Source organism: Chlorocebus sabaeus, chromosome 15, assembly GCF_047675955.1.
Source record: "Chlorocebus sabaeus isolate Y175 chromosome 15, mChlSab1.0.hap1, whole genome shotgun sequence".
Lineage (NCBI taxonomy): Eukaryota > Metazoa > Chordata > Mammalia > Primates > Cercopithecidae > Chlorocebus > Chlorocebus sabaeus.
The window spans coordinates 51,677,315-51,703,337 of NC_132918.1; the positions used below are offsets into that span (position 1 = coordinate 51,677,315).

Below are 26,023 nucleotides of genomic sequence, written 5' to 3' on the forward strand. Positions count from 1 at the left end.
GATTTGTTTAAATTCATTTTGTATATGTGAATAATTTCCGTTTCCTGAATTGTACATTTTAGCCATTCTTATTTTGATAGAGCCAACTTAAGCACAGCTCTCTCTATATATTAGTATCTTCCATTGTCCGCACAGTTAACAGAATAATGTTGGAAATGTAAATGCTTATTTCTAAAGATATTTTAACTTGGAAACTCTTTTCTTACAGTCAGAACAGAAGTGGAAACAACTTGCTGAACTTGCCATTAGTAAATGTCAGTTTGGCCTAGCCCAGGAGTGCCTGCACCATGCACAGGATTATGGGGGCCTGCTGCTTTTGGCCACTGCCTCTGGAAATGCTAATATGGTGAACAAGCTAGCAGAGGGTGCGGAGAGAGATGGCAAAAATAATGTGGCATTCATGAGCTACTTTTTACAGGGCAAGTAAGTATTAATTTAAAAGATTAATTAATTCTACACCGAGGATGGTTTTTGGAGAGGCATGTGAAGAATGAGCCCTAGAGAGAACTGATGAATGGCTAAATGGTGTTGAATAGACCGGGCAGTCAGAGCAGGACAGTGCTGCCTTGGTGGCACTCACCTTCAGCAAGAGATGCGTTTAGCACATCTGATCTAAATGTTTGAGCTAAATGAGCTGTTCAGGGAGGCTCAAGTGGGAGAAACGTTAAACACCTTTCTCAACAGTCCTGCCAGTTAATGGTGGAAGCATTTTATTTTATGATTGCAGCAGGCTATTGAGCTCCTGTAGTAGGTACCTGAAGGGCAGGTGATTTTACCCAAATTGGATAATTTTGATCCATTTATGGCAAGAACAAAAGGGGATAAGTATGCCAGCTACTTTTAGATTTAAGCACACTATAAAGCATGAAGATGTCTCGTATTTTTAAGTCTGAGTTAGCATAAACCAAATTATTTGGACATTAGTTAGCAGTATTATGAAATAAAAAACAAAAGTATTCTTTTCTTTTTTTGAGATGGAGTCTCACTCTGTTGCCCAGGCTGGAGTGCAGTGGCATGATCTCAGCTAATTGCAGCCTTTGTCTCCCTGGTTCAAGCCCTTCTCCTGCCTCAACCTCCCAAGTAGCTGGGATTACAAGCATGTGCCACCACACCCGGCTTGGATTTTTAAGAGAGGGTCTCACCATGTTAACCAGGCTGGTCTCAAACTCCTGACCTCAGGTGATCTGCCTGCCTCGTCCTCCCAAAGTGCTGGGATTATAGGTGTGAGCCACCGCACCTGGCCTGAAAATATTCTTTAACCTTCCCTTACATACTGATTGTTTGTTTACAATCCCATACTTCACCATGGAACTTTGAATGTGCACCCCATTGTATGTATGTGAATGTATTTATGAGTTTATATGCCTGTAAGAATAGACCCCACTATTCCTTATCCATAATTCAAAAATCCAAAAATATTCTGAAAACAGTTTTTTATAACTGTTTTGATGGCAAGACCTGAGCTGAACTCTGTTTTCCTATTTTTAGTTGCTTTTATACCAACTTGGTACATTTTTATTGCATTTAACATTCCTGCGTAAGTAGTTTGTGGCTTTTTCATGCTGAGGATGTCAGGTAATACATAGTATACATACGGTATCACCTTTCGAAAATCCAAAAAGTTCTGAATTCTGAAACACATTGTCCACTTCATAAAACTTGCACAGAAAAAAAATGAAATTAAAATAGAAAAAATAAGACTTTAGTATTCTGCTGGGCACCACTGGCTTGTCTGGCCCTTCCCATGTTGGAGACGCTGCCCTACATATTTGTCTTGTGGAACTGAATTTCTGCTGGCATATATCCTTATGCCTTTAATATTTGCTAATCTAACCTGCCTTAACTCCTCCTGAAAAGCCCCTTTAGGTTCTTAGGAATTATTAAAATTAAGTAGATTCAAAGTAGTCAGGAAAGCTGTCTTATCCCTCATACCCTTGGAGTGTGTTATGTAACAACCATTAAAAGACAAGTGACAGAAATGAGATGTATGCGTGAAAACTGGGGAGATTTTTGGCTTTGCAACACTAAATTTCCTTTATATTAAGTGCCATTATTATAGTGTTTATTCTTGGTAACAGTAACTTTCCTTTTTAATGTTTAGGGTTGATGCCTGCCTAGAGCTCTTGATTAGAACTGGACGGCTGCCAGAAGCTGCCTTCCTGGCCCGAACTTACTTACCCAGTCAGGTTTCAAGGTACAGACTTTTAATTTTAGGAAGAAATGTTTCCAATAAAAAGAGAACAGACTTACTTAGTCTCTGTTCGGTTCCATGATGTCTATAATAGGGTAGTGAAACTCTGGAGAGAGAATCTCTCAAAAGTCAATCAGAAAGCAGCAGAATCCCTTGCTGATCCAACAGAGTATGAAAACCTATTCCCTGGATTAAAAGAAGCCTTTGTTGTGGAAGAATGGGTGAAGGAAACACATGCTGATCTGTGGCCAGCCAAACAGTACCCACTTGTCACGGTGAGTGGCCAGGATGTCAAGCTTCATTTATTGTAACTACAGGGTGGAAGTACATTGATGACTTCAGATTTTGAACTGCAGTAAATACTTTTTTTTAAATTTAGAGCTGATATCTGGGATTTAGGCCAAGTTCATAGGTAAATTATTATTTCAAAATATCTCATTTCATCATTGCTTTATTCTCCGATAGCCAAATGAAGAGAGAAATGTCATGGAAGAGGCAAAAGGCTTTCAGCCCTCAAGATCTACAGCTCAACAGGTCAGCAGAGGACTTCATGTGATAAATTTGGCTGAGATGGTTCACTTTTAAACATCATCTCCCACTTCCTAATTCTCATCATCCTTCTCTTGGGGGAAAACTTTAAATTCCTGAGTAAATTCCCTTGTCTTCACATATATCTTCACTTGGGGTTTCAGGAACTTGATGGGAAACCTGCTTCTCCTACTCCAGTTATTGTGGCCTCCCACACAGCCAACAAAGAAGAAAAGGTAGGTCAGACATCATACTCAAACCTCCCTCTACCCCATCCTCCTCCCCATCAATATTTGGAGAATACATAGGCCTCTGTGGTTTAAGTGACAGAATCAAGTTTCAGAGCAGGGGCTTTGAAATGGGAAGATGCTTTTCGTGACTATTAAGAAAATTTTAGTTCCCACTTTGGATCATGAGAACCCACGGATAACTTTCCTTTAACAGTACTGTAAAACTTAATTACCCTCTTTTGTTTGCAGAGTTTACTCGAACTAGAAGTAGATTTGGATAATTTGGAATTAGAAGATATTGACACAACAGATATCAATCTGGATGAAGATATTTTGGATGACTGACTGTAATGCTTTCCATTTACCTGACTAAACAGATCATTATTATATATAGGTATTGATTGCTACCCTGACCACAGTGCTTTGGACTATGAGACATTTCTTACATTTTTATATGTAAACACTGTGGACCACTGGGAGCATAATGCCCACATCATCTTAAGAAGAGTTTATGTGCAGCATTTAAATCACTGTGTTTTCCTTGTTAACTAAAACAGACATGGGCTTTGATTTTTTTCATACTATTAGACCGTATCTCATAAAACCTTTTGAATTAATGGAAGATACTTTTGTTTCCTTTCTCAGTAATGAAAATAATGAAAATAGGCTTCTAGTTTTAGAAGGCTGAGCCGAAACTACACCTTGCCTAGGGATCAGCCCCACTCTCTTTTCTTTGCATAACTAAATCTGCATTTTCAAATGCTGTCAATCACATTTTTCTTAGAGCTGAATATCCATGCTGTAATTCTCTAAACCCTTTTTCTTGACCTCATTGCATCATTCCACAGGTCTTGTCCCAATTTTATCTAGCAGCTACCCATTTCTGGAGTCAGGATGTGAAACCTCTGTTCCTCTGACCTCATTAAGCTGGGGTCTATCCAAATTACCGTCTACCCTATTTGGTAACACACACAAAAAAACAACTTTTTAACTGTACACTCATCTAACATGATTCAAAAAATTCATAACCGGGCACTCAAATATCCTTGTAGCCTAGGAACATGAGTAGGGTAGTAATTTTTGCTTTGTAGGGAGAACTACAAATTGATACCTTTTAATCTGGCCATTTTTTAACGTTTAGCTCAATATTAACAGAGAAATGTAGTCAGTATTTAGTAAAATAAATGTATTTTTAAAATATTTTTAGGAAGCTGCAGAATGGCGACTGAGTGCTTCTTGATAAGTTTGCAGTGTTAGTTCTATATAGGCTCCCTTCTGTGCTTCTGTTTTTGCAAAGACCTGTTTAAATTAAAAAGTAAAGTTTTAAAACAATAGGACATATGCTATTTATAAACTTTTTCAGTTTTAAGACATCATTAGCATTTCTGTAGTAGCAAAGAGTCCTACTTAAAAAAGTCTTTCAAATTTCACAGTTTTTCCCCTGATTATACACTAATAAACACACATGGACAGAAAAATAATACCCAACACATTTCAAGCAATACTAATTAATTCTAAACACCAGAAGTATCCAAGTAAGACCCTGACATTGTATTAATATTAATACTTCCTGCTAGATCAAAAACCATTAGGTTAGAGAGAAATCTGGAGGCTGAGTTACCAAACTGATTTTTCACTTTAAAGAATATTTTCTCCAAAAACATTGTGCTTTATCAGGTTCATAAAGAAAATCAGTACTGTGGTTTCTCTCTACTCTTCCTAGGATGTCCTCACAGGTCATTGTTTCCTTAGTAAAACTTACAACTGTTTTGCAGCATGCAAACAGTATTACCAGGATAGAAGCCAGTTCCACAAAACCACGTATATTCTGAGTATTAGAAGAGATGAAATTATACAATCTCCTCCCCTTCCCTTCCTGAAAAAATCATCTCAGCTCTCAGCATTTACAGATAAATGTATATAAGCCCATGGTTTTGAGAGGTGTGCAGCTCCAAAATGAAGGACAGTACAACTAAGACTTGGTGATATACAAGCATCACACTCTCCACTTCTTGACACATGCCCATTTCCCCCGATGTGATGTGACCACACAAAGACAGGAAGCTGCTCTGGGGGACATGTGCTACTTAGTCCTCTACCCTGTCCTGCTGGTGACTTGAACACCTCAGATGCAGCTCAGCCCTTCCAGTGCTCCAAAGAACAAGGCGGCTGCTCCCTGCACTGTCGGAACTTCTCTGGACTCCAGCTGCTAGCACCACATCACTCAACCTACTTTACTGCACTCTAACCCCCTCCCGTTTCTGTTGTCCAGGCTGAAGAAATAGGGGGACAAATCATACTGATGTTTTCAAGACCACAGATGTCCCATATTCACAAATCTGTTTAGTTACCATTAATTATGACCCAATTCTGAATTTTTCCCAACTCAATTACTACCACAAAACAATCAATATGGAAAAAAAAAACTTTACCTTGATTAAATTTATTCCCTCAGCAGCCTGATCCTTGGCCTCTTGAGCCGACTGGCCGTCTGGATGGAGTATGTGATACAGCTGGACCAAGCTGATTGCATCATCGATTCTGAGAATGAAAGGGTTTAATGTTATCTAGGGGTTTTCTTCATTTGATTCACAGTCCTGTACAAGTGTGTGCCAACTTCAAACTACATTTCAGACTTTCCTCAGGCTGGGGTATTGGGGAAGGACCTTCACTTTTACAGTTTCAAAAGCATTTTCAGGAAAATTGACTAATTTAGGCCTCACACCAACTCCGTGAGGCAGGTAGGGCACGAGTCACTGCAGGAAGTGTCCAATTTATGAAAGTGAATATATTCCAAATGTGGCTATATCCTTTTTGGAAAAAGAGCATCATTTCCCACAGAAACAACATTCCTAATGGTAGATAATTTCCACGCCAGCTCACTTCACCAGCATGTAATAGTCGTAACCCAACTCAGAGGACAGAAATACAGCTTCATCCCACACAAGCAGGAGGGTGATCACAGGGAGCTCAAAGTCACTTGCCTCTAAGTGACATCTGCTAACAGAGACAAATGCCTCTACAAGAGCCCCCTTAAGGTTCCAAGGAAAGACTTTCAGGCCACCAGACTATTCACAGGAACGGATTAGTAAAATAACTAGCATCCTAGTGAAGCAAATTTGAAATCATACACACACATCAGACAAAAAGGAAAATTGGGTTCTACATCAGTAATCTTAACTTCAGCATCACACAACTACCTATGAAAAAGCCAGAACAAGAATTCAGTTCTTCTGGTTTGTACTTCTCAGAAATGTATAAACAATTTTTATCAACATTAAAACTTTCCTAGCAAAACCAAACAATCACTATCTTCTCACACTGCTGACACTTTCCCACCATTTGCCATTTCATCACTGGAGGGCATATAAAAATAACATGCAAAATGCTTGTGCTCTTGAGGCTCTGCTATATACACTAAGTGACCTACTGGCTTCCAGTTGGGAATGGAGGGCTGAGGACACCCTAATTCAGTGCTTCCGCAGCTAGCACTCTTCAGCCTTCCCTGTGTTCCCTTTACCTGAGCTGGGGGATGAAGGGCAGGGTGACAGTGGGAGTAAGTATAGAATTCCTCAAGCCTTGGAAGCCTTAGAGAAATGCTCTGGGCTTATCCTGAGGCTCATGTACCCTAAAGGCCATCTCTTGGGAAAACAGAGCTGTTGGTATAGTAAAGCTTTTTGGGGGGGTGGAAATAAAAAATATTCATTACAAATCTATTGTGCTTGTTATAATCTAACAAAGTCTACTAAATGTAGCAATGAAATGTCTCCCCAATAAAAAATTAAAATTCCCTTTGGAGCTTAGGCGTGTGGCCTTATAAACAGCTTAACTGGATTGCTACCTGTTGGTATGTTCAGGGCTTCATTAGCTTCATGCTGAAGTATAATGCCTGTGCCTCACAGAACAATTTAAATTTAGCTTAATACCCCTCCCATACTTCAAGAGCAAATAAATTATATTTCAAAAAGATTTTAAAAGAATCTCAATATAAAAACTAACAGTGGGACTTGAGTCTGGAATAAATGTGTGCAGAATCCTAATTCTTGCCTGAGCTTCATTCAGTGAGGATATGCACCCTCTACTGTCCAGCCTGGGATTTGCAGTAAGCTCACTGATCTGTTCAGAATGACCACAGGAGGGCCTTTACCTAGGAATAGCAGGAAAAGCTAAGTACCCAAACTTCCCTCCCAGTAAGCATGAATTGCTTCAGATGTAAAGCTTACATGTGATGAGTAATACTATAATATCATTTATTAATACACCCCAATAAAGAACTTTAATTTTCAAACATTTCTGTATTGCTCTAATTTTTTATAACAACATACTGTTTTAATAATAAAACAACTTCAGAATGATTAAACTCAAGAAACTTTGTAAGTGGAAAATTCATTCACAGGAGATAATGCACATGAAGGCAAGTCACTTGAGCGTCCCCATCACCACAGCCCCAGTTATGGGGTAAGAAGGTGTATTTCTGCCCTCTGATTATATTGCACTATATATGCTGGTGAAATGGGCTGGCCTGGAAATCATCATCATTAGGAATGTTGTTTCTATGAGACATGATGCCCTTTTTCCAAGTATGGGCTGTATTTTATTCTGAAGATAAGTTCTGTGGAACTTTAAGTTCTACATGCCTTACCTTTGTGTATATGGTTTGTATTACATGTTAGGATACTCTGGGAGTCAAAAACTAACAGTCTGAAGGTAGCAGTAATCTCAAAACTGTCTTGTAGTTCAGACTTTTGAGTCCAGCAAGGGCTTTTTGTAGAAAGTTGATTTTCTTACTACAGCCATGCTACTTCCTTGTCATTTTGGCCTTCCTAAATCAACTGATAGAAAGATGCTCAAAAACTATTTTCTCTTCAGTTTTATTACAAGTTGTATTATTATTTCCAGCTAGAAGCCTGGGAGCACACCAGCTTCATGCTAAAATACAACAGATATTTTTTTGTTTCACGCTACTCTGAAAAGCAGCTTTTTTGATGCCTTAAAAATCTTGTAAAAGCAAGGGTATCAAAAGTATTTTCATAAGTTAAAGGATGGTGTTTACTGAAAAGCCCTAGAAATAGTTCTACCAGAAAATAACCACAGAGCTTATTTCTACTTCTTTACATTTCCTATTTAATCCTCCTTTCAGAATCTGGAAAGTTCACCAACTTAGGAGCATTGGTGACCTCAGGATAAGTTACTATTGAGGGTTTACAGTACAGATCCAAAGCCACTTACTCTTTCAAGAGTCTAGCACTGTTTATATAAAAGCAAAAACTAGGAGAGCTAGGTTATTATACTAAAAGAAAAAATCCATAAGCTGAGGTAAGCAAGCACTAGACAGTACACTGTTATCATTGGAAAATACCATAGCTTAAATACAGATGAACTGTTAGGGCAATAAGAATGATTCTTTCACTTACTAAGATCATACTTACAAATCTCTCTGAATCTGGTCAATCAGCAAACCATCAATCTTTTTATTATTTACAAAATACCACACCATTCCACCAAAGTATCTTGTTGAACGTAAAAGGTCATATTTTCCGTGTTTATCTATATCTTCATAGGTCTTGTGATGAACCTATCCACATAAAATGCAACTTTTCAGAAACATGAACATAAAAAGATGTATGCAGCATTATTCAACGTACACTGATTAGCATGAGTGCTGCCCAAGCAAGTAAAACCACGTCTACTTACAGTTGCCTCCGTATCATTAACCAATAGGTATAATTTAAACCATTCCTAGTACAACCCACCTTAGGGGGGAAGGAGGATTCTACTAAGAAAGAATTTTGGCCAGGCACGGTGTCTCATGCCTGTAATCCCAACACTTTGGGAGGCTGAGGTGGGAGGACTGCTTGAGCAGTCCTCATCTCTAGGAAAATGTTTTAAAAAATTAGTTGGGCATGGTAGGCCACGGAATAAGACCCTGTCTTTAAAAAAATAAAAAAGAGAAGAATTTGTCTAAATGACAGCAAGTCTGTGCCTTCTCTACTGTAGAAGTATGTGGCAGCCTGGAGCAAGATACCAAACATAGCCATATTAATTACTTTTTGGCAGGCCAACTGTAATTTATTAAGCACCAATTATGCATATAGAGACCACTGGAAATAATGTAGCACCCACTTCTTGGTCACTATTGGAGAAAATAAATCAAGAATATCTTTTCACTACTCTCCCTTTCCCCTATCCCTCCCATCAACTACCCTATTCTACCAGCTAGCCCATTCCATCTTACTAAAAGTCCTTCAGTCCTCCTTCCAGATTGATCTTAAATGAAGGTTCTAATGGGGGAATTCCTCTGTTCAAAAGGCTTTCAAAGGTCTGCTGACTGAATTCTAGATTCCTCAGCCTAGCATCTGAGGTCACCTATGATGTGGCTGCATCCACCTTCCTAGCTTAATCTTGAATCACTCCCCTACATATACATGGCATGTACAAGCAAACCAGATCACTAGCCATCTCTCAAGCCTCCTTTTTTCCTGCCTGTTGCTTATACTGTTCTCGCTACCTGAAACACCTCACCCAACTCCACCTGCCACAACATTTCCCGCACTTCTAGAACCCTCCTTAACACCCCTATGAAGTCTTTCTTCAAAGAATTTGTAATCTTTTAATGTCTACCATTTTAGGCCTGAGGAGATAATTATCTGTATACGTACTAGCACCTTTCCCCACAGCCATATCTGGACTGCTGGCTTTGGTACAGCATACCCTATCCTAGTTCGTGGCATCACCTATACGCCCAAAACAATACCTTACATATAGAAGGTACTAATGAATACTTACTGAGCTGTAAGACAAACACACTGTACTGTGGCAAAAGTTTAGTAAATAATTTGATTCCTATATGGTAAACTTTTTAAAAGAGAATAGACTTTGTCATCAAACTTGGGTTATCAAACTACCCTACCACTTAGTAGCTATGCAACTTTCAGCAAGCTACTTAACTCTACAAGCTTAAATTCTCTCATCTTTAACCAAGGGTGGTTGTGATGATAAAATATATATCTGGCACACATCTGTACTCAACAGATTTTCAGGTATTTCTCTTCCCTTTCCCCTGTATCAAAACTTATAACCAAATTCGTTGAGCTAGATTAAAAATCAGACTCATAACCATACTTAAGCCTACATTTTAGAAACTAAAATATACTCACCTTGATATACTCAGCGGAATCTGGCTCAAACTGGGCAAAGCAGAGATTGAGGACATCAACATGCCTGTCCTGACTATACATAGTCTAAAAACCACACAGCAGAGTTAGCATCACATGAGAACACTGAAGTTCAGCACCTGTTCTGATGCCATGACAGGCCTGCCCACCCACATACTGGCCACTCCATGCTCATGAAGAAGCATAAAGAAATAACACAGGCTTTGTAATTGTCACACCTAGATTCAAATTCCAGCTAAGCCAATTAGGAGAGAACCCTAGTACAACCCATCTTAGGTGGGAAGGAGGATTCTATTAAGAAAGAAGTCAGCCAGGTGTGGTGGCCCACACCTGTAATCCCAGCACTTTGGGAGGCGGAGGGGGGCGAACCATGAGGTCAGGAGTTCGAGACCAGCCTGGCCAACATGGTGAAACCCCGTCTCTACTAAAAATAGAAAAATTAGCCGGATGTGGTGGCGGGCACCTGCAATCTCAGCTCCTCGGGAGGAGGAGAATCGCTTGAGACTGGAAGGCAGAGGTTGCAGTGAGCTGAGATCCCGCCACTGCACTGCAGCCTGGGCGAAAGGAGCGAAACTCCGTCTCAAAAAAAAAAAAAAGAAAGAAGTCAAGTTACCATTAGAAATGTTTATCTGGATCAAGGCACAAAGCCAACTGGTTCTACAAATAAATCGCCGCCACTGGCTCTAAAATATAAAACCTAAGTCACCTTACCCTAAGATTTTCTTCCTTGAAAATTATTGGTGTCAAAACTTTACGACCTTCTTTTGGGAAATAAATTTGTATCATCCGGTCCCGTTCTTCCCAAGAGGCTTTGCGTAGTGTGCCACTTGGTTCTCTAACGACAATAAAACGCTCCTAAAATAGAAAAACATAATCAAGGATTCGTTTGTGAGGACTTATTTTTAGTTCCTGTGTCCCACTAAGGCCATTATAAGAATAATTTGCAATCAACAATATAAAATGCAATCATGCATATGAGTTCAATGATAATTTTAAACCTCAAAGACTTGGCAAGGTTTGATACTTCCTTCACTAATCACTGCTGTGCATCTGACAATCAGAAATCTAAAATGAAAGCATTCAGTAAGTACCAACTATAGTGCTAACGTGAGTTCGATACAAAAAAAGCTAAGCTGAGATTCATCTATATGCATTTTAGAGGAAAGAAGTGCTATGACCTTTCCAAACTTTCATTTCTCTATCCCAAAATCTCATCTAAACAGATTTTACTACTTTATGATCTATACTTAAAGTCCTTGGGATAAAAGGAAAAAACCCAAGAATGGGGAGTCTTATTTCTACACTTCTATGATTTCTCATATTGGCATGAGACATAAACATGTCTGAGAGGCTGTCTGGTCCACCTGTCTGGTCACTTCGCTCTTCCAACTGCCAAGTCCCAGGCCATGGGATCACTTCCTCCTCTAAATTCTACCTACTTTTTATACCATTCAACTGGAAATTTATGCTGGGCAAGATTTCTGGCACTCCTCAGATATTATTGTATAACTGGAAAAGGGCAGGAAATGTGTATTATAATTTTTTTGCAATACCCAGAGTGGCATATATGGAGCTTCGCACACTGCTGATAATTGATACACACCTGATTAATGTATAAATTAACCAAACTGTACTGACTCTCAACTTTTCAGAGATGTAGGAGTCTCTAAATATGTTCTCAAGATAACATAATTAAAACTTTCATCAACAGTCAATCAGAAAAAAAAAGCACATGCCAACGTAATACAATTTTTCCTCAGAAGGATTTTGGTAATTTGAGAAACCTGAATTCCAAGTTCCTTTCTCCCTTTCAAGTTACAAAATGCTTCCCAACCAGCCTTCATAGCACTGCAAACATATATTAAAGCATCACAAAACAAAAACTGTAATTAAAATTGAAACTCTGTGACTCATGTTCATTATGTCAAGTATACAGATGGCTGGTGTTGAACATAGCTCAAATCATTTTCTAACCATAATCATGTATAATAAAAGATTAATATGGAGTGGACCTTCTCCCAAACTCAGCCTTTTATAGTGTTCTAATGTATTCTGTGGGCTGAACTGTAAACTACTCTCTTTTTATTCTTTACTTGCAAAGGCTCAAATACAAAACTGATATATTTCTAAAATGCCAGAGTGTTCTTTTAAATTTGCAATCAAGGAAAGAGGAGCCAGAGAATAACAATCACAACAGAAGAAGTGGTGATGCCTGAAAATTATCTGAGAAACATCTGTCATTCTTACTGAAAATTCTGGAAAGTGAAAATCCTTTAGGATGATTGAGTTTCTTGGCATCATCAAGGAATTTATAGGACAGAAACATTCTATCTTCTCAAAAAGCTTCAGCTAAAGAAATCCATCTAACTTAGGCAAAAAGAGTCTCCAGATTCCACTGCCTTGTAGATTTTTATCCATTTGTGGTTTGGGATGGGTTTCTGTCTGTATCTGTGTACCCCTTGTTCTGCCTCAGCACATCTGGAATCTGGAAAATATTGTGCCTATTATCTGCTGAGAAATGGTAGCATCATAACATGGGGCTGGTCTGCATTTCTCATGCCTCTTATAGTGTGTCTTCCAGAAGGGTCTCACCCAGTCAGAGGAAATCTGGTTTGGACGCCATCAGAGACAGCCAGGTCACATCATCTCTCAAGCCCTTCTCCACATGGTATTTCAAACAAAGATCATTTTGCAAGTAGACATATACTCACCCGGTGTGGTATGCTATATGATATATCAGTAAACACATATTTGGTTGTTTCTGTTCCTTCCAAAATCGTATCTTCAGCTAACACATCATTTATTGGTACTCGCTCTTCCAGAACCGGTGGCATTTTTAATCGTACTTTAGCTGCCTCAACTGCCTGTCTTGTAGCCTAATGAAAGAAAATATTTATTAAGGAAAGCCACAAGGTTACATAACAGAAGGATCATCTGACAAAAGCAGATACTAATAAAAAATGCAAAAAACTTCAAAGAAAAGAAGCTGTAGCCACAAATCAGTGAGTAAAACACCAAACCTGGACTTGTGAGCCCTGGCCTTTGCCTCTGCGATGTGGCTGAGACCACCAGCTATAGGCTCAACCATTATCAAAACCACAAAGGAATGCTTTGAGCAAAGCCAGGCTACAAAAGCTGCTCGAAACAGAATAAAAGAATGCAGTTTTTGGGTGCTTACTATGTGCCAGATATTGTTCAAATAGTCTCAATGTATTTGGCTCATTTAATGGCCTCAATTACCTTATGAGTTAGGTGCAATTGTTATCATCTACATTTTACATAAGAAAAACCAGAGGCACACAGATGTTAAGTAAATTGCTAGGAAATTGCAGCACTGGTATTTGAACCTAGACAACCCACTTCAAAGCCCATTCTCTTAACCACTGACTACACTGCTTCATGCCATACTGTTAACAGCGGTTACCTCTAGGAGGTGAAAAGGGGGACTTTTACTCTTCATGTAATCTACTACTGGAGAGAGAGATATATATTTTGCTGACTATAAATTACTTTTGAATCAGAAAGATGAGTATTAATGCTTTACGTATTCATACATCAAAGTGTTTTCCACAAAGCAGTACCCATGGTACTGAGGAGGACACTGGTGCCTGGAAAACATCCTGTTTCCATGCAGGATCTCACAATATCCCCAAAGCTTCAGCTCCAAGGCAGATCACAGTAGATGTTTCTCCAGGAAGGAAGCTGGAGCAAGCAGGACAAAGGAAGGGTGCTCGGGCTGGCTTGAGAGGACAGAGGATACTCTCTGAATACCCAGACCTGATCCATACGCCCTAGTCTGCTCAATTCCAGCCATGCTCCCTGCCCCTCTCTGGCTGACTACTCACATTTCTTTTCTCAGTCCTATGCCTGGTACTACCTTTCACTAGTGCCTATGGAAGAATAGCTATAATCATCTGGAAGGGCCTCTAGAAATGTTGTTTAACCCCTTAAAGAAAGGTATTCTAACAATATTTCTGCATTTACGTACCTCTTCCAACTGTGCCTGAGTCATTAGCTTATAGGTTGGTGGCTTCAGTTCTTGTACAGCTGGTTTAAAAGTCTTCTGCAAGTTCAAGCCTGTCATTTTTGTGAGTATGCTTTGAACTTCCTCATCCATAAATGTAGGTTTCTTGGTCTCTGGGCTACCAGATTCTGCTAAAATGGACTTTAGTAAATAAGAAGCTGACAAAAACGACAAGCTAACAAGACTTCTAAATAGAAAAGTAAGTTAACAATAAAAAGTATTAGCACAATGTCTACCTTGGCACTGCAAAATGCTAATACCGATGAGATGTATTCATTCATTTCTTCATTTAAGATTTACTGATCTTTCATTATGATAAGGAGATAGACTCAGTCTCTGCCAAAAGGACAGGCTATTAGAGGAAGTAACAGGAATAAAGTAATTAATGTAATAACTGTAATGGTTGCTGCCACTTACAGAGTTGTCTCCTATATGGCAGATATAACATACATTTTCAGGAATGCTTATAACCACTCACAAAATAGGTACTGATAAACCCAATTTCATAAATGAGGATGCTGAAGCCTACCAAAAGACAACTAGCTATTAAGTGATAGAGTCAAAATTTAAACCAAGGTTTGTCTGGTTCTGGATCCTAGATGGTTTCCAATTTATCATAGTGCTCCTCGGTGTAAGTGGGAGGTGTAGGGAGACATAATGTGAGAGGTATGGTATACAGGAGAGGTATGGGGCTTGGGTGATTGCAGAGGAAGAAACTCAGCATAGCCTGAACTAGGGATGGGCGTGACAGGGTCAAAGAAAGCGTCCAAAGAGCCTAATCATGGCAGAGAAAAAAGGGAGGGAAAGTCTAGGCTAAGAGACTGCAGCTAGGAAAGAGAGACTTGGTTCACTGGACATGATACTGAAGAGGCCGTGTGGTATCATGGAAGAGCCTTTGACATAAGCAGAGAATCAAATCTTAGCTCTGCCTCATGCAGTTTGCCTACTGCTTTGCCTAACTTCTACTTCCATTTCCATTAGCAAAAAAGAAAAAGTCATTTGTTCCTAGTCACCTCTTCCTCTCCCAGTCCTACAAATGTTGGTATCCCTACAGATTCTGAACGATGTCCTTTTCTCCCTTCTCAGATTCCTACTCGATGATTTCTCCTATCCTCCCATGACTTCAATTACCTTTGTATGCCAGAAACTCTAAAATCTGAATCTCCAGCGAAGATCACCTTCCATCCAATTACCCAAGCTCTCTCATGTACTTGAATACTGCCAAGTCAGAACCCATCAACTTTCCCTTGTCTCAAACCTGCATTTTCTACTGTTCCCTATTTCAGCATCATCCAGGAGGTCATACAGGCCAGAAATCTTAGTCATTCCTAAATTCTCCCTGATCCTCCAGATCTAGCCAATAGCAATAGTAATAACAATAGTAATCAAATAGCTGTAATAATAACAGTAATTATAAGAGCTACCATTTATTAGCTATTTACTACATGCCAATACTGACTGAACTAAGTACTTTACACATTCAGCCCATTTAATACTCACAACAACCCATGAGGTAAACACTACGATTATCCCCATTTTTACAAAAAACAAAAACAAAACAAAAACACTGGCAGAGAATATACTGATTGTTTGCCTTCATAAATCTCATTTTAATCCTCCATTTCCCACTGCTACTACTCTAGTCAAGGCCATCCTCATCTCTTGCATCAGTCTCCCTTTCTCCATTCTGGCCCCACTACAGATCATTCTCCACAGAGCAACCAGAGTAATCTCTTTAAAATGTAATCAAGATTACTCCCAAGCTTAAAATTCACGAATGGCTTCCAACATCATTTAGAAAACATGTTAAGGTGGTCTGCTTACTTACACTATGTCTCTCACTAAGCGATGTGCTCTATGAAGACCAGAACCTTGTGTAATACTCATCTCTGGCACCCAGGGTTCCTTAGGGTATCCAGCACACAGCAGGTGCTCAACACTACTCTCTCCTCAGTCTCACCCATTCGCTCAGCTTTAGTTACCATTTTTACTCCGATGTTCCTCACTTTATATCTAACTCCATACTGAACAGATGACTCTCAAAGTCACCTCAAATTTAATGTGTCCCAAATAGGTTTAATTCTGCCTCCTTTCCCATCTCCTGATCTCATCTACTCCTGCACTACCCCCCCCCCGCCCCAAAATAACGGTTCCAACAATTAATCTTCTCCATCTTGGTGTAAATGGGACAAACCACTATTCCAGTCAAAAACTTAAGAAACAATCCTAATTTGTCCCTTTAAACTCATATCCAAAGCCTTAATCAAGCCTTATCAATCCTACCTCCAAAATGGGTTCCCAAATATCTGTGCTCAGTCTCATTTCTGGACATCTGCTATTGTCTCTTATGCTTGAGAAGCTTCTTGCTTTCTCCTTAGCATGGCTAACCAGCACTCGCTTTGGTCATATTTATTTGCCAGGAACCCTTCCCTGACCTTCCAACCTAGTTTGAGTGCCTCTCCTGTGTGCGTCCCCTATCACAGCCTGGGTCACACTGCACTGCCAATTCCCTATGGAGATGAGTTCCCATAGGGAAAGGTCTGTGTCAGTCTTACTCTGCCACATCCCACAGGGCTTAGCACAGTACTCTGCAAGGAGCGGAACTCAGGCACTGTAGCTGAGTGAACGAATGAACAGATATGCAGGTGATGACAAACTCCACAGGTACAGAAGGAAGACAGCTGAATCTGAGGAAGCGCTACGATACGTGTCGCAGGGGCTACCGCGTGGTTTTCGCCTGCCAGAAACAGGATCTACATCTCCCAGAAGAACGCCCCAGCGAAAGTCCGGAAGGTCACTTACCGGCCTCGGAGCTGAACCGGCAGCGTGGCAGCCCCACCTCGAAAGAGCAAGGTAGCGGTTGGAGAAGGCCACCGTGCCAGGGCTGGATTCGAGCCCGGAAACAGACCCTTTTCACGCCTGGAGAACCCCTCAGGAGGTTCCACAGCGACACAGTGGTTCTGAGGGGCGCCATGATTATCAGAGGCCACTTGCGCCGGAGGTGGCTGGGAGGGATTTCCGAGTCACGCCCGGTTCTTGCAGCATTCTGGGAAATGTAGTCTATTTAAAGGCGGAAAGGGCCGGAAGTCTTCCGGGCCCTTGTAGATTGTTTCTTCTAAACCACTTATTCACAAGCAGATGGTGTTTATGTCCTTCCCTATGCATAAAGTTAAAACTTACACCTTTTTCCCTATATGCTCTTTTTCCTACCCGTTTCCACCGTTCTAAGTAACAAATTTCCGGCCAGGCGCGGTGGCACATGCCTGTAATCCCAGCAGTTTGGGAGGCCAAGGCGCGAGGATCACCTGAGGTCAGGAGTTCGAGATGAGCCTGGCCAACGTGGTGAAACCGCGTCTCTACTAAAAATACAAAAATTAGCCAGGCATGCTGGTGGGTGCCTGTAATCCCAGCTACTCGGGAGGCTGAGGCAGGAGAATTGCTTGAACCCAGGAGACAAAGGTTGCAGTGAGCCAAGATCATGCCATTACACTCCAGCCCAGGTGACAAAGAAAGACTCCATCTCAAATAAACAAACAAACAAACACTCTAGCCTGGGTGACAGAGTGAGGCTGTGTCTCAAATAAATAAATAATTTATGTATTCCACTTCCTGCTCAAAACTTCTCCCCCATCCTCAGGTTTAAATCCAACTACTTTTTAAATTTCTCCATCCACACTGCTCACACGCACCCTAAATCTAACTTCTGATTCCAAGCCCCGATTACCACCACCACAACTTGCCACTGCCAATTCATACACCTGATTCTCTGTCTCATTACTTACTCCTTTCCTTTATAGCCCGTTTTACAATCTGTTATTTTGCTATTTATCTGCTTATTTCTTTTTCTCACCCCATGAAGACAGTGACTCTACATATTTTATTGCAATATCACCTAGCCTAGTACATCGATGTGCACAGTAAACTTTTGTTGAATAAATGAATGTTTAAATGATTCTTTATATTTTTTCCAACTATCCAGGATATGCAGGTCTTATCTTTCTCTAGACTATAGATTGGTGCCTGTGCTAAGCACTTATCCCAAGGCCTGGCAAAACAGGGTGTTAGTAAACTCTTGTTTGAATTAGCTGAATGAATAGACTCACCTTCCAGCCTCACCTATTTTCCCGCAAGTCAGCATTGACATTAACCATGCTGTTTATGAACTCATTCCCTATTTGGGAGGGGAAGGGAGAGCACTAGGTTTGGTGCCTATTTAGGCAAGTCTGCTGCCCTGCACATCCCAATGCTTACACACGATAGCGGGTGTCACAGACTAGTGGTAGGATGAATGCAGGTGTCTCCCAGCCCATGCCTTTTCTCTGAAAATCAACCCTCTACTTTCTTCCCATAGCTGAGAGAGCAGGCCTCAGTGGCTATGTTTTTCCTGTAAACATCCTCCTGGACACAGCTGATTGGACACTTAGTGCAGTATGAATGAATCCATTGGCTGCTGTATTAGCATTAGTTTCCTGTGACTGCTGTAACAAACTACCATAAATATTATGGTTTAAAATAACAGAAATGTATTCTCTCACAATTCTGCATGAGAAATCTGAAATCAGTATTACTGGGCTGAGACTAAGGGAGCTCTGCTCCCTTTAGAGTCTATCTCTGGGGAAGAATCTGCCCCTTGTCTCTTCCAATTTCTGATGACTGTAAGCATTCCTTTGCCTGTGGCTGCATCATTTCAATCTCTGCCTCCATCTTCACATCAGCTTCTCTTCTTCTATTTGTGCCAAATCGTCCTTTGTTTTCTTCTTATAAGGCTGTATGTGATTGCATTTAAGGCCCACCCTGATAATCCAAGATAATCCCCATTTTAAAATCTTTAACTTAATCACATCTGCAAAGACCATGTTTCCATATAAGGTAACATCCACAAGTTCCACGGATTAGAGTGCAGTTATACTTGGGAGGAAGTAGGAGGACATTCTTCAGCCTACCCTAGATGACCAGGCACCAAGCAGTTTTTTTCTTAGTAATTCAAGCTACGAGACAGACTAGTTGATGGTGGAAGCTTGAAGTGAATAACTAAGTATTTAGGATTTGGGCTGAAGCAGCCTTTTTCAGCAATGTGCCTACTGATGAATGAGCAGGGAAAAGCCACTCTTCAGAGAAAGGCAGGAAAATGGAGCAGATCCTCAGAAGCAGAGATGGGAGAATATGTGTGGAGAGAGATGGAGAAAGGTGCTGTCTTGGCCAGAGAGCCTCCCACTTTCCTTTCAATGATGTCTTTTACTTGGGGTACAGTGAGTTTTACTGACATGGAGGAACCAAGATTCCTGGTTTAAGCTATAACCTTGGACAGATGGCCACATTTTTCAGAGCCTCAGTACCTCACCTGCAAAATGGGCATAATGACAATACTTATCTTGCAGACTTTGAGAATAAAGTACTTTCAGGATCTGATGTCCGGTGTTTCATAAAGATGGTGTGAGAAGGTTGTGTGGTGGCAAGTCAGTTACTTTGTTTTTTTCTTTTCCTTTTTTTTTTCTTCTGAGACAGAGTCTTTCTTACTTTGTCACCGTGGCTGGAGTGCATTAGCATGATCTCAGCTAACTGCAACCTCTGCCTCCTGGACTCAAGCAATCCTCCCACCTTAGCCTCCCAAGTAGCTAAGACTACAGGTGCACACCACCATGCCCAGCTAATTTTTGTGTTGTCCAGGCTGGTCTTGAACTCCTGGGCTCAAGCGATCTGCCCACCTCAGCCTGCCAAAGTGCTGGAATTACAGGCATGAGCCACAGTGCCCAAGTCAGTTACTTTCTGAGGATGCTATTCAGAGGTACTTTGGTTGCAAGAAACAAATCTTTCCTGAGTAAAACTGAAATGGAAGTAATCGGAAGGATACTGAATATCTCACAGAATTTAAGAAAAAGCTCAACAGCCAAGCCTCAAGAAGGACTTGAAAGATGGCAGCTCCAAGAACCCCAGAGGCAGGAACTCAAGAGATCTCTCCAGGAGGTTGCTGTCCTAATGGCTTGGTTCCAACTCTCTGCCTTCCATCCAATCTAAGTTCCTGGTGAGAGAGGCTGATTGGCCTGGGTGGGATCCTGTTCACCCCTGGGGGTTGGGGAGGGTTGACCGTCTGACAGTCCCAAGGCTATCTGGCTGCAGCTACTGTTAGGATTCATTAGGTCATATCTTCAACAGCTCTGTGGAGCAAGGATGGTTTTCTATTATTTGTAAAACAAAAGCATAGTGATGCCTCAGTGGGGAGTGCCTTATCCCACTCTCAGTGATTTAACAGGGTCTGGACTTGTGTTTTTTAAAAGACATTGATTTTATCCCGAGCTTTTAGAGTTCAAGATGGGATTCGGGCGTAAAAGTCAGGGAGAGGAATGGAGAGAGGAAGAACAGAGCCCAAGGAAGAAAGGTGACAGTCTGGACAATGCAAGAACCCCTGCAGTCTCCAGCAACCACACTCATGTGACTTCTATATAGTCTTCAATTCTCTATCCTTGAGGCCTCCTGAAAGGTCCACATCCACCCCACTTTTGTCTTCACCCAGAGTTTTTATTCTTCTGCCCCCTATTCAAAGTCCAAACCTCTTACATGTTCCCACAGAGACACAAATTCCATGGCCGAAATTCCCCTTTGTGTGCTGAGAAGGGACTGGTAGCAAGGATAAAAGCAAAGGTCCAGTAATGAGAAGGGACAAGTGATGTTGTGGATGCCTGAGGAAGCTTCAGGGGAGGAAGATTCTAAGTGGAGGCATTGGTAGTAGATGCAAAGAGCCTTTGCACCAGGAGGTCAGGAGTTAAGGATAGTTAGAGTGGATATGTTTGGGGGAGAGAATCAGAGAGCCTTCCTGCCTCTCTGTCCCTCTTTTTCTGAGCATTGGAAAGCAAAATCATTGGTCAAGAAGAGGTACGGTTGTGTTGGGAACCACAGGAATGAGCAGTTTGAAGTATCTGCTGGGGCTGGGCATATAGCTGGGATGCAGCCCACTGAGCAGTGGGACAGTCAGTAGCAGTGCAGAAGAGGAGATAATTCCAGAGAAAGAGGGGAAACATTTGAAGACATTCCTGGAAGCCTGTGTGAGGGTGTGTCTGAGCAAAAACTCCTTGAACGATGGTGGGAATGGTTGAAGATATGATGGCCCAAGCCCCTTCCCTCTCACTCAGAGTGCACTGTCTTCTCATCAGCCCTGTTGGTCTTCATGGCAAATGGGTGAGACAGACAGGGTAGGCACTGATATTCCCATCTTTTATATGCGTAAACTGAGGCTCTGAAGTTAAGGGTCTTGTGCATGACACCCAATTTATTCCACACAGTGACAAGGCTGAACTCTGAGGTACCTGGCAGCTCTTATGATAGAAAAGCTCTGTTCCACATGTGTTCTATGGGGTGAAGAAAAACACAGACAGTTCCAGAAATTACATAGACTGACTTCTGAGCCAGAATGTGGCCCAAAAGAGAGAAGGAGGGAGACTGTCCTCCACCACGAGACAGTGGGGGCGGATGAGTCAGTTCCTCTAACCCTGGAGTTATCAGTTTATCAACAATTTTCCACGTGACACTCTGTCCTTTTTCTTCTGATAGCATCCATTGCGCTACAATCCTACACCAAACTGAACACTTGAAACAGGAAATGATTGCCAGGGGCCAAGGCTACATCACTCTGTGATGACAGGCAGACCCTCTGTCCTATAGCACAGGGATCTAAATGTCAAAGGCACTGACGCTGGCTGCTTCCTGCCACCCCAGCTGCCCCCACAGGGACTTGGGCCCAGAGCAATGGCCCCATGACACAGCGATCGTGGATATGTTCTGTAATAGATGGCACTTGGCTCCCCTGCTCCCAAGAGCTGGCTGCTGTCAGGCTTGGTATGTGGAACATTTCATCTAAAGGACATGCTGGCCTGGGTTGAAAGTAATTCCCATCAGCTCAGAACCGGGTGGTCTATCACTAGGTTATTTTTCAATTTGATCTGGACTCGGGAAGTCCCTCGGACTAAGAATTGGTATTTTCAAAGGTTAATAAACCCATCAGAAATTCCTTTCATGGGAAAATGTGATGTATCTGATTGCCCTGACTTGCATGCAGCCCCCAGATCAGGGGCCCGGGCATAATTTCACTTGAGACTTAGGACTTCAGTGTTTTGACGATTCCTGGGGCCTGGGCTGGGAGAGGCTGGCAGAGGGATGCAGTGATGGCTGTTTGCAGAAAGCCAGAGCCAGAAAGGGAAAATGTATGTTCTTAGGATGCCCTAAGTGTGTGCCTGTATATATGAGCAACCACATTTGTGGGTGCTCAGCTGTATGTGTCATGCAAGTGTGTATGTGCATAGGTGTGTGTGATCAAGGGACACATGTGTATGCATTTGTGTATGTGTGTGGCCATTTTTGTATGCATGCAAATGTGTGTGTTCAAATATGTGCATGTGTGTATGTGTACCCATGTGTGTGCAGGTACATTTGTATACGTGTGGTTGAGCATGTGTGTGTCTGTGTGTGTGTGTGGCCTTACATGGGTGTTTAGGTGGAAAAACATGTGTTCACATGTGTATAATGGCTTGGGAATGGGATACACTTAATGGTAGGAGCACAGGCTTTGGAATCAGACAGATATAGGTTCAAATACTAGCTCTGCAACTTATTAGCTATATGAGCCCATTTTACTCACCACCTACTAGTTCCTCCTCTTTAAGATGGGATGATAACAACTTCCACATAGGCCTGGGGTGAGGGTGAACAGACAGGAAGCAGATGGTGCTCTGGCACACAGTCAGTGGCCATCAAGTGGTAAACAATATTATCACTATTACTATCATCATCATCTTCATCATTCTCACCCTCATCCTCCTCATGATCATTCTTGTTCCATCTCATCTTATTCCTTAGGAATGCTGGGTGGCATTCACTCTCCTTTAGAAACTGCCCAGGGATGCAAACGTTCCAGGTTGAAATGAACTGACTTGATCTAGCAGTCCAGAGAAATGAACGATCAAACGAAGTCCCCTCACCCCTTGTGACTTTTGCTACTTCAGCAAATCACAATTTCCCCATCATCTGAATTGTACCAGTAAACATCCTTGCTCAGTGAGTTTCCTTCTATGCTGGTAATTCTGTAGGGATGAAAGTAATCAAACATTTGTTGGCCACCTTCTGCACACTCAGACCTGAGACACACCCTGTGGAAAATATGGAAAGAGAATACACATATCTCTAACCTCAACAATTTCCCAGTGGAGTTTTTTTTTTTATATAAATAAATACATAAATAAATAGGTTTATTCAGGTATAATTGGCATACAACAAACTTCACACACTGAAAGCACATAATTTGATAAGTTTTGACATATGTGTCTGCCATATAACCGTAACCACAGTCAAGATAATGAAAATATCCATCACCCCAAAAGTTTCCTCGTACTACTTGGTAGGTAATCCCTTCCTCCTGCTCTTCCCAAATAACTCTCTCCCCTGGAGGCCACTGCTTTCTTTCACAATGGATAGTTTGCATTTTTTTTTCATTGTCATATTTTAATTTTAGAGGTTCTGCTTGTTCTGTTTTTTTTTTTTTTCCTTTTTTAAAAAATTATTATTATACTTTAAGTTCTAGGGTACATGTGCATAACGTGCAGGTTTGTTACATATGTATACTTGTGCCATGTTGCTGTGCTGCACCCATCAACTCGTCAGCACCCATCAACTCGTCATTTACATCAGGTATAACTCCCAATGCAATCCCTCCCCCCGCCCCCCTCCCCATGATAGGCCCCGGTGTGTGATGTTCCCCTTCCCGAGTCCAAGTGATCTCATTGTTCAGTTCCCACCTATGAGTGAGAACATGCGGTGTTTGGTTTTCTGTTCTTGTGATAGTTTGCTAAGAATGATGGTTTCCAGCTGCATCCATGTCCCTACAAAGGACACAAACTCATCCTTTTTTATGGTTGCATAATTTCTAGAGTTTCATATGAAGGCACCACAAGTTTGTATTCTCTTTTGTCTGGCTTTTTCCAGCTAACGTAATTATTTTAAGATTCACTCATGGTGTCATGTGTATCAGCAGTTTGTTCCTTTCTACTGCTGAGTAATATCTATTGTGGTTTATGGACCACAACTTGTGATCCTTTCATCTGTCGAGGGGCTTTTGGGTTTTTCCCAGTCTTTGGTTATGACAAATAAAACTCCTGTAAACACTTGTGTACACGTCTTTGCACATATGTTTTCATTTCTCTTGGGTAAATATCTAGGAATGAATAGTTGACTGTGTTTAACTTTTTAAGAAACTCCCACATTTTTCTAAAGTAGTTGTACCATTTTACATCTCCATCAACATATTATATGAGAGTATTGTTTCCTCAGCATCTTCATCAACACTTAAAATAGTCATTCTTCTTAATGTTAGTCTTCTAATAAATGTGTTGTGGTATCTCACTGTGGTTTTTAATTTCATTGGTCTAATGACTATTGATGTGGAGCATCTTTTCATGTGCTAATTTTCCATTCATTTATCGATTCATCTATTCAAATCTTTTGCCTACTTTAGAAATCTAGTTGTTTGATTTTCTATTTTTTAATTTCATGAATTCTTAAATATCAGAATATACATATGTATATTCTGGATACAAGTCCAATAGTAAAATATGTTTTCAAACATTTTTCTCCCATTTGCTGGCTTACCTTTGTATTTTCTTAATGATATCTTTTAAAGGTAAGTTTTTTATTTTGATGAAGTCCAATTTATCAACATGCTCTTTTATGGATCATCCTTTGCTTAACCTAAAGTCACAAAAAGTGGTTCCTATGTTTTTTTTCTAGAGGCTTGTAGAACCTTCATAGTTCATAGTTTCATATTTTACATTTAAATCCATGGTTCATTGTGAGTAGATTATATCAGATGTTTTACATGTTGTCTATGAATAAAGACAACTTTAATTCTTCTTTTCAATCTGGAAAGGTTTCCCTCTTTTTCTTTTTCTTTTCTTGGGAGGGCTGGTGCAGGACCTGGTTACACTGACTAGAACCTCCGGGAGAATGTTAAATAGCAGTGATGAGAGCAGACATCCTTGTCTGGTTCCTGATCTTAAAGTAAGAACATTTGGTTTTTAGGTTAAGTATGTCATCTGTGGGTTTTTCAGCTGTAGGTTTTTGTCCTTTGTCAGGTTGCAGAAATTCCCTTTTACTTCTAGTTTGTTGAGAGTTTTTTTTTTAATCAGGAATGATGTTGGGTTTTATCAAATGCCTTTTCAGCATCTTTTAAGATAAGCATGGGGTGTTACTTTTATCCTTTGTGGGGCTTCTGTAGGTTAATCCAACTATATTCCTGGGATGAACCCCACTTGAGAAGGACATATATTATTTATATATTATTGGATTAACTTGATAAAATATTTTTAGAATTTTTACTCTATATTCATAAAAGATATTAGTCTGCAGTTATCTTTTCTTCACTGTTTTTGTCTGGCTTTGGTATTGGAGTAATATTAGCCACAGGCTAAATCAGAAGGTCTTTCATCCTCTTTAATTTGGGGGAACAGTTGTGTAGAATTAATATTATTTCTTTCTTAAATATTTGGTAGAATTCACCAGTGAAGCCATTTAGGTCTAAAGTTTACTTTGTGCGAAGGCTTTTCACTATCATCTTATTATTTCGTTTTTATTTGCCCAAACTCTTATTGCTTTATTTTTCCTCTTTTTCTGTTTTCTTCCAAATTAGTTGAATTTTTAAAATTCTATTTTATATCCTTTATTGTGTTACCATATTTTCATTCTAGACGTTGTTTTAGGATTTATAGTAACTATTTCTAACACAGTCTGCTTTCATGTGATAGTATAACACTTCACAGGTAAGAACTTACAACAGTATACTTCTGGTTTTTTCCCTCCTAGCCTTCATTCTATTTATCATATATTTTACTTTTAT

At 40.5% G+C, this 26,023-nt stretch overlaps 2 protein-coding genes across 4 annotated transcripts in view; one reads left to right on the forward strand and one right to left on the reverse strand.

The window, feature by feature from the left end:
* The window catches only part of COPB2 (COPI coat complex subunit beta 2), a 40,695-nt gene extending 37,124 nt beyond the window's left edge, over positions 1-3,571 (forward strand). Inside the window, exons 17-22 of the mRNA XM_038002795.2 lie at positions 209-423; positions 2,102-2,194; positions 2,286-2,466; positions 2,657-2,725; positions 2,884-2,955; positions 3,199-3,571. Of these exons, the coding sequence (XP_037858723.1) occupies positions 209-423; positions 2,102-2,194; positions 2,286-2,466; positions 2,657-2,725; positions 2,884-2,955; positions 3,199-3,294 (726 nt within the window). The 3' untranslated portion in view covers positions 3,295-3,571. The remainder of the gene's footprint in view (positions 1-208; positions 424-2,101; positions 2,195-2,285; positions 2,467-2,656; positions 2,726-2,883; positions 2,956-3,198) is intronic.
* Positions 3,572-4,120: 549 nt separating this feature from the next.
* MRPS22 (mitochondrial ribosomal protein S22) lies at positions 4,121-17,155 on the reverse strand. Of its 3 annotated transcripts, none has more exons than XM_008008929.3 (8): positions 16,951-17,155; positions 14,113-14,276; positions 12,836-13,000; positions 10,836-10,979; positions 10,107-10,190; positions 8,379-8,524; positions 5,382-5,490; positions 4,121-4,248 (listed from the first exon to the last, which is right to left on the reverse strand). In XM_008008929.3, exons 1-8 carry the CDS (start codon positions 17,120-17,122, stop codon positions 4,153-4,155), a joined length of 1,080 nt encoding a protein of 359 aa, XP_008007120.1. In that variant the 5' UTR covers positions 17,123-17,155; the 3' UTR covers positions 4,121-4,152. The 3 variants fall into 3 exon arrangements, with proteins under 3 accessions (XP_008007120.1, XP_008007119.1, XP_008007122.1); XM_008008928.3 differs by having other exon boundaries at positions 14,113-14,279; XM_008008931.3 differs by lacking the exon at positions 16,951-17,155 and adding an exon at positions 14,385-14,404 and having other exon boundaries at positions 14,113-14,279.
* Positions 17,156-26,023: the final 8,868 nt, after the last annotated feature.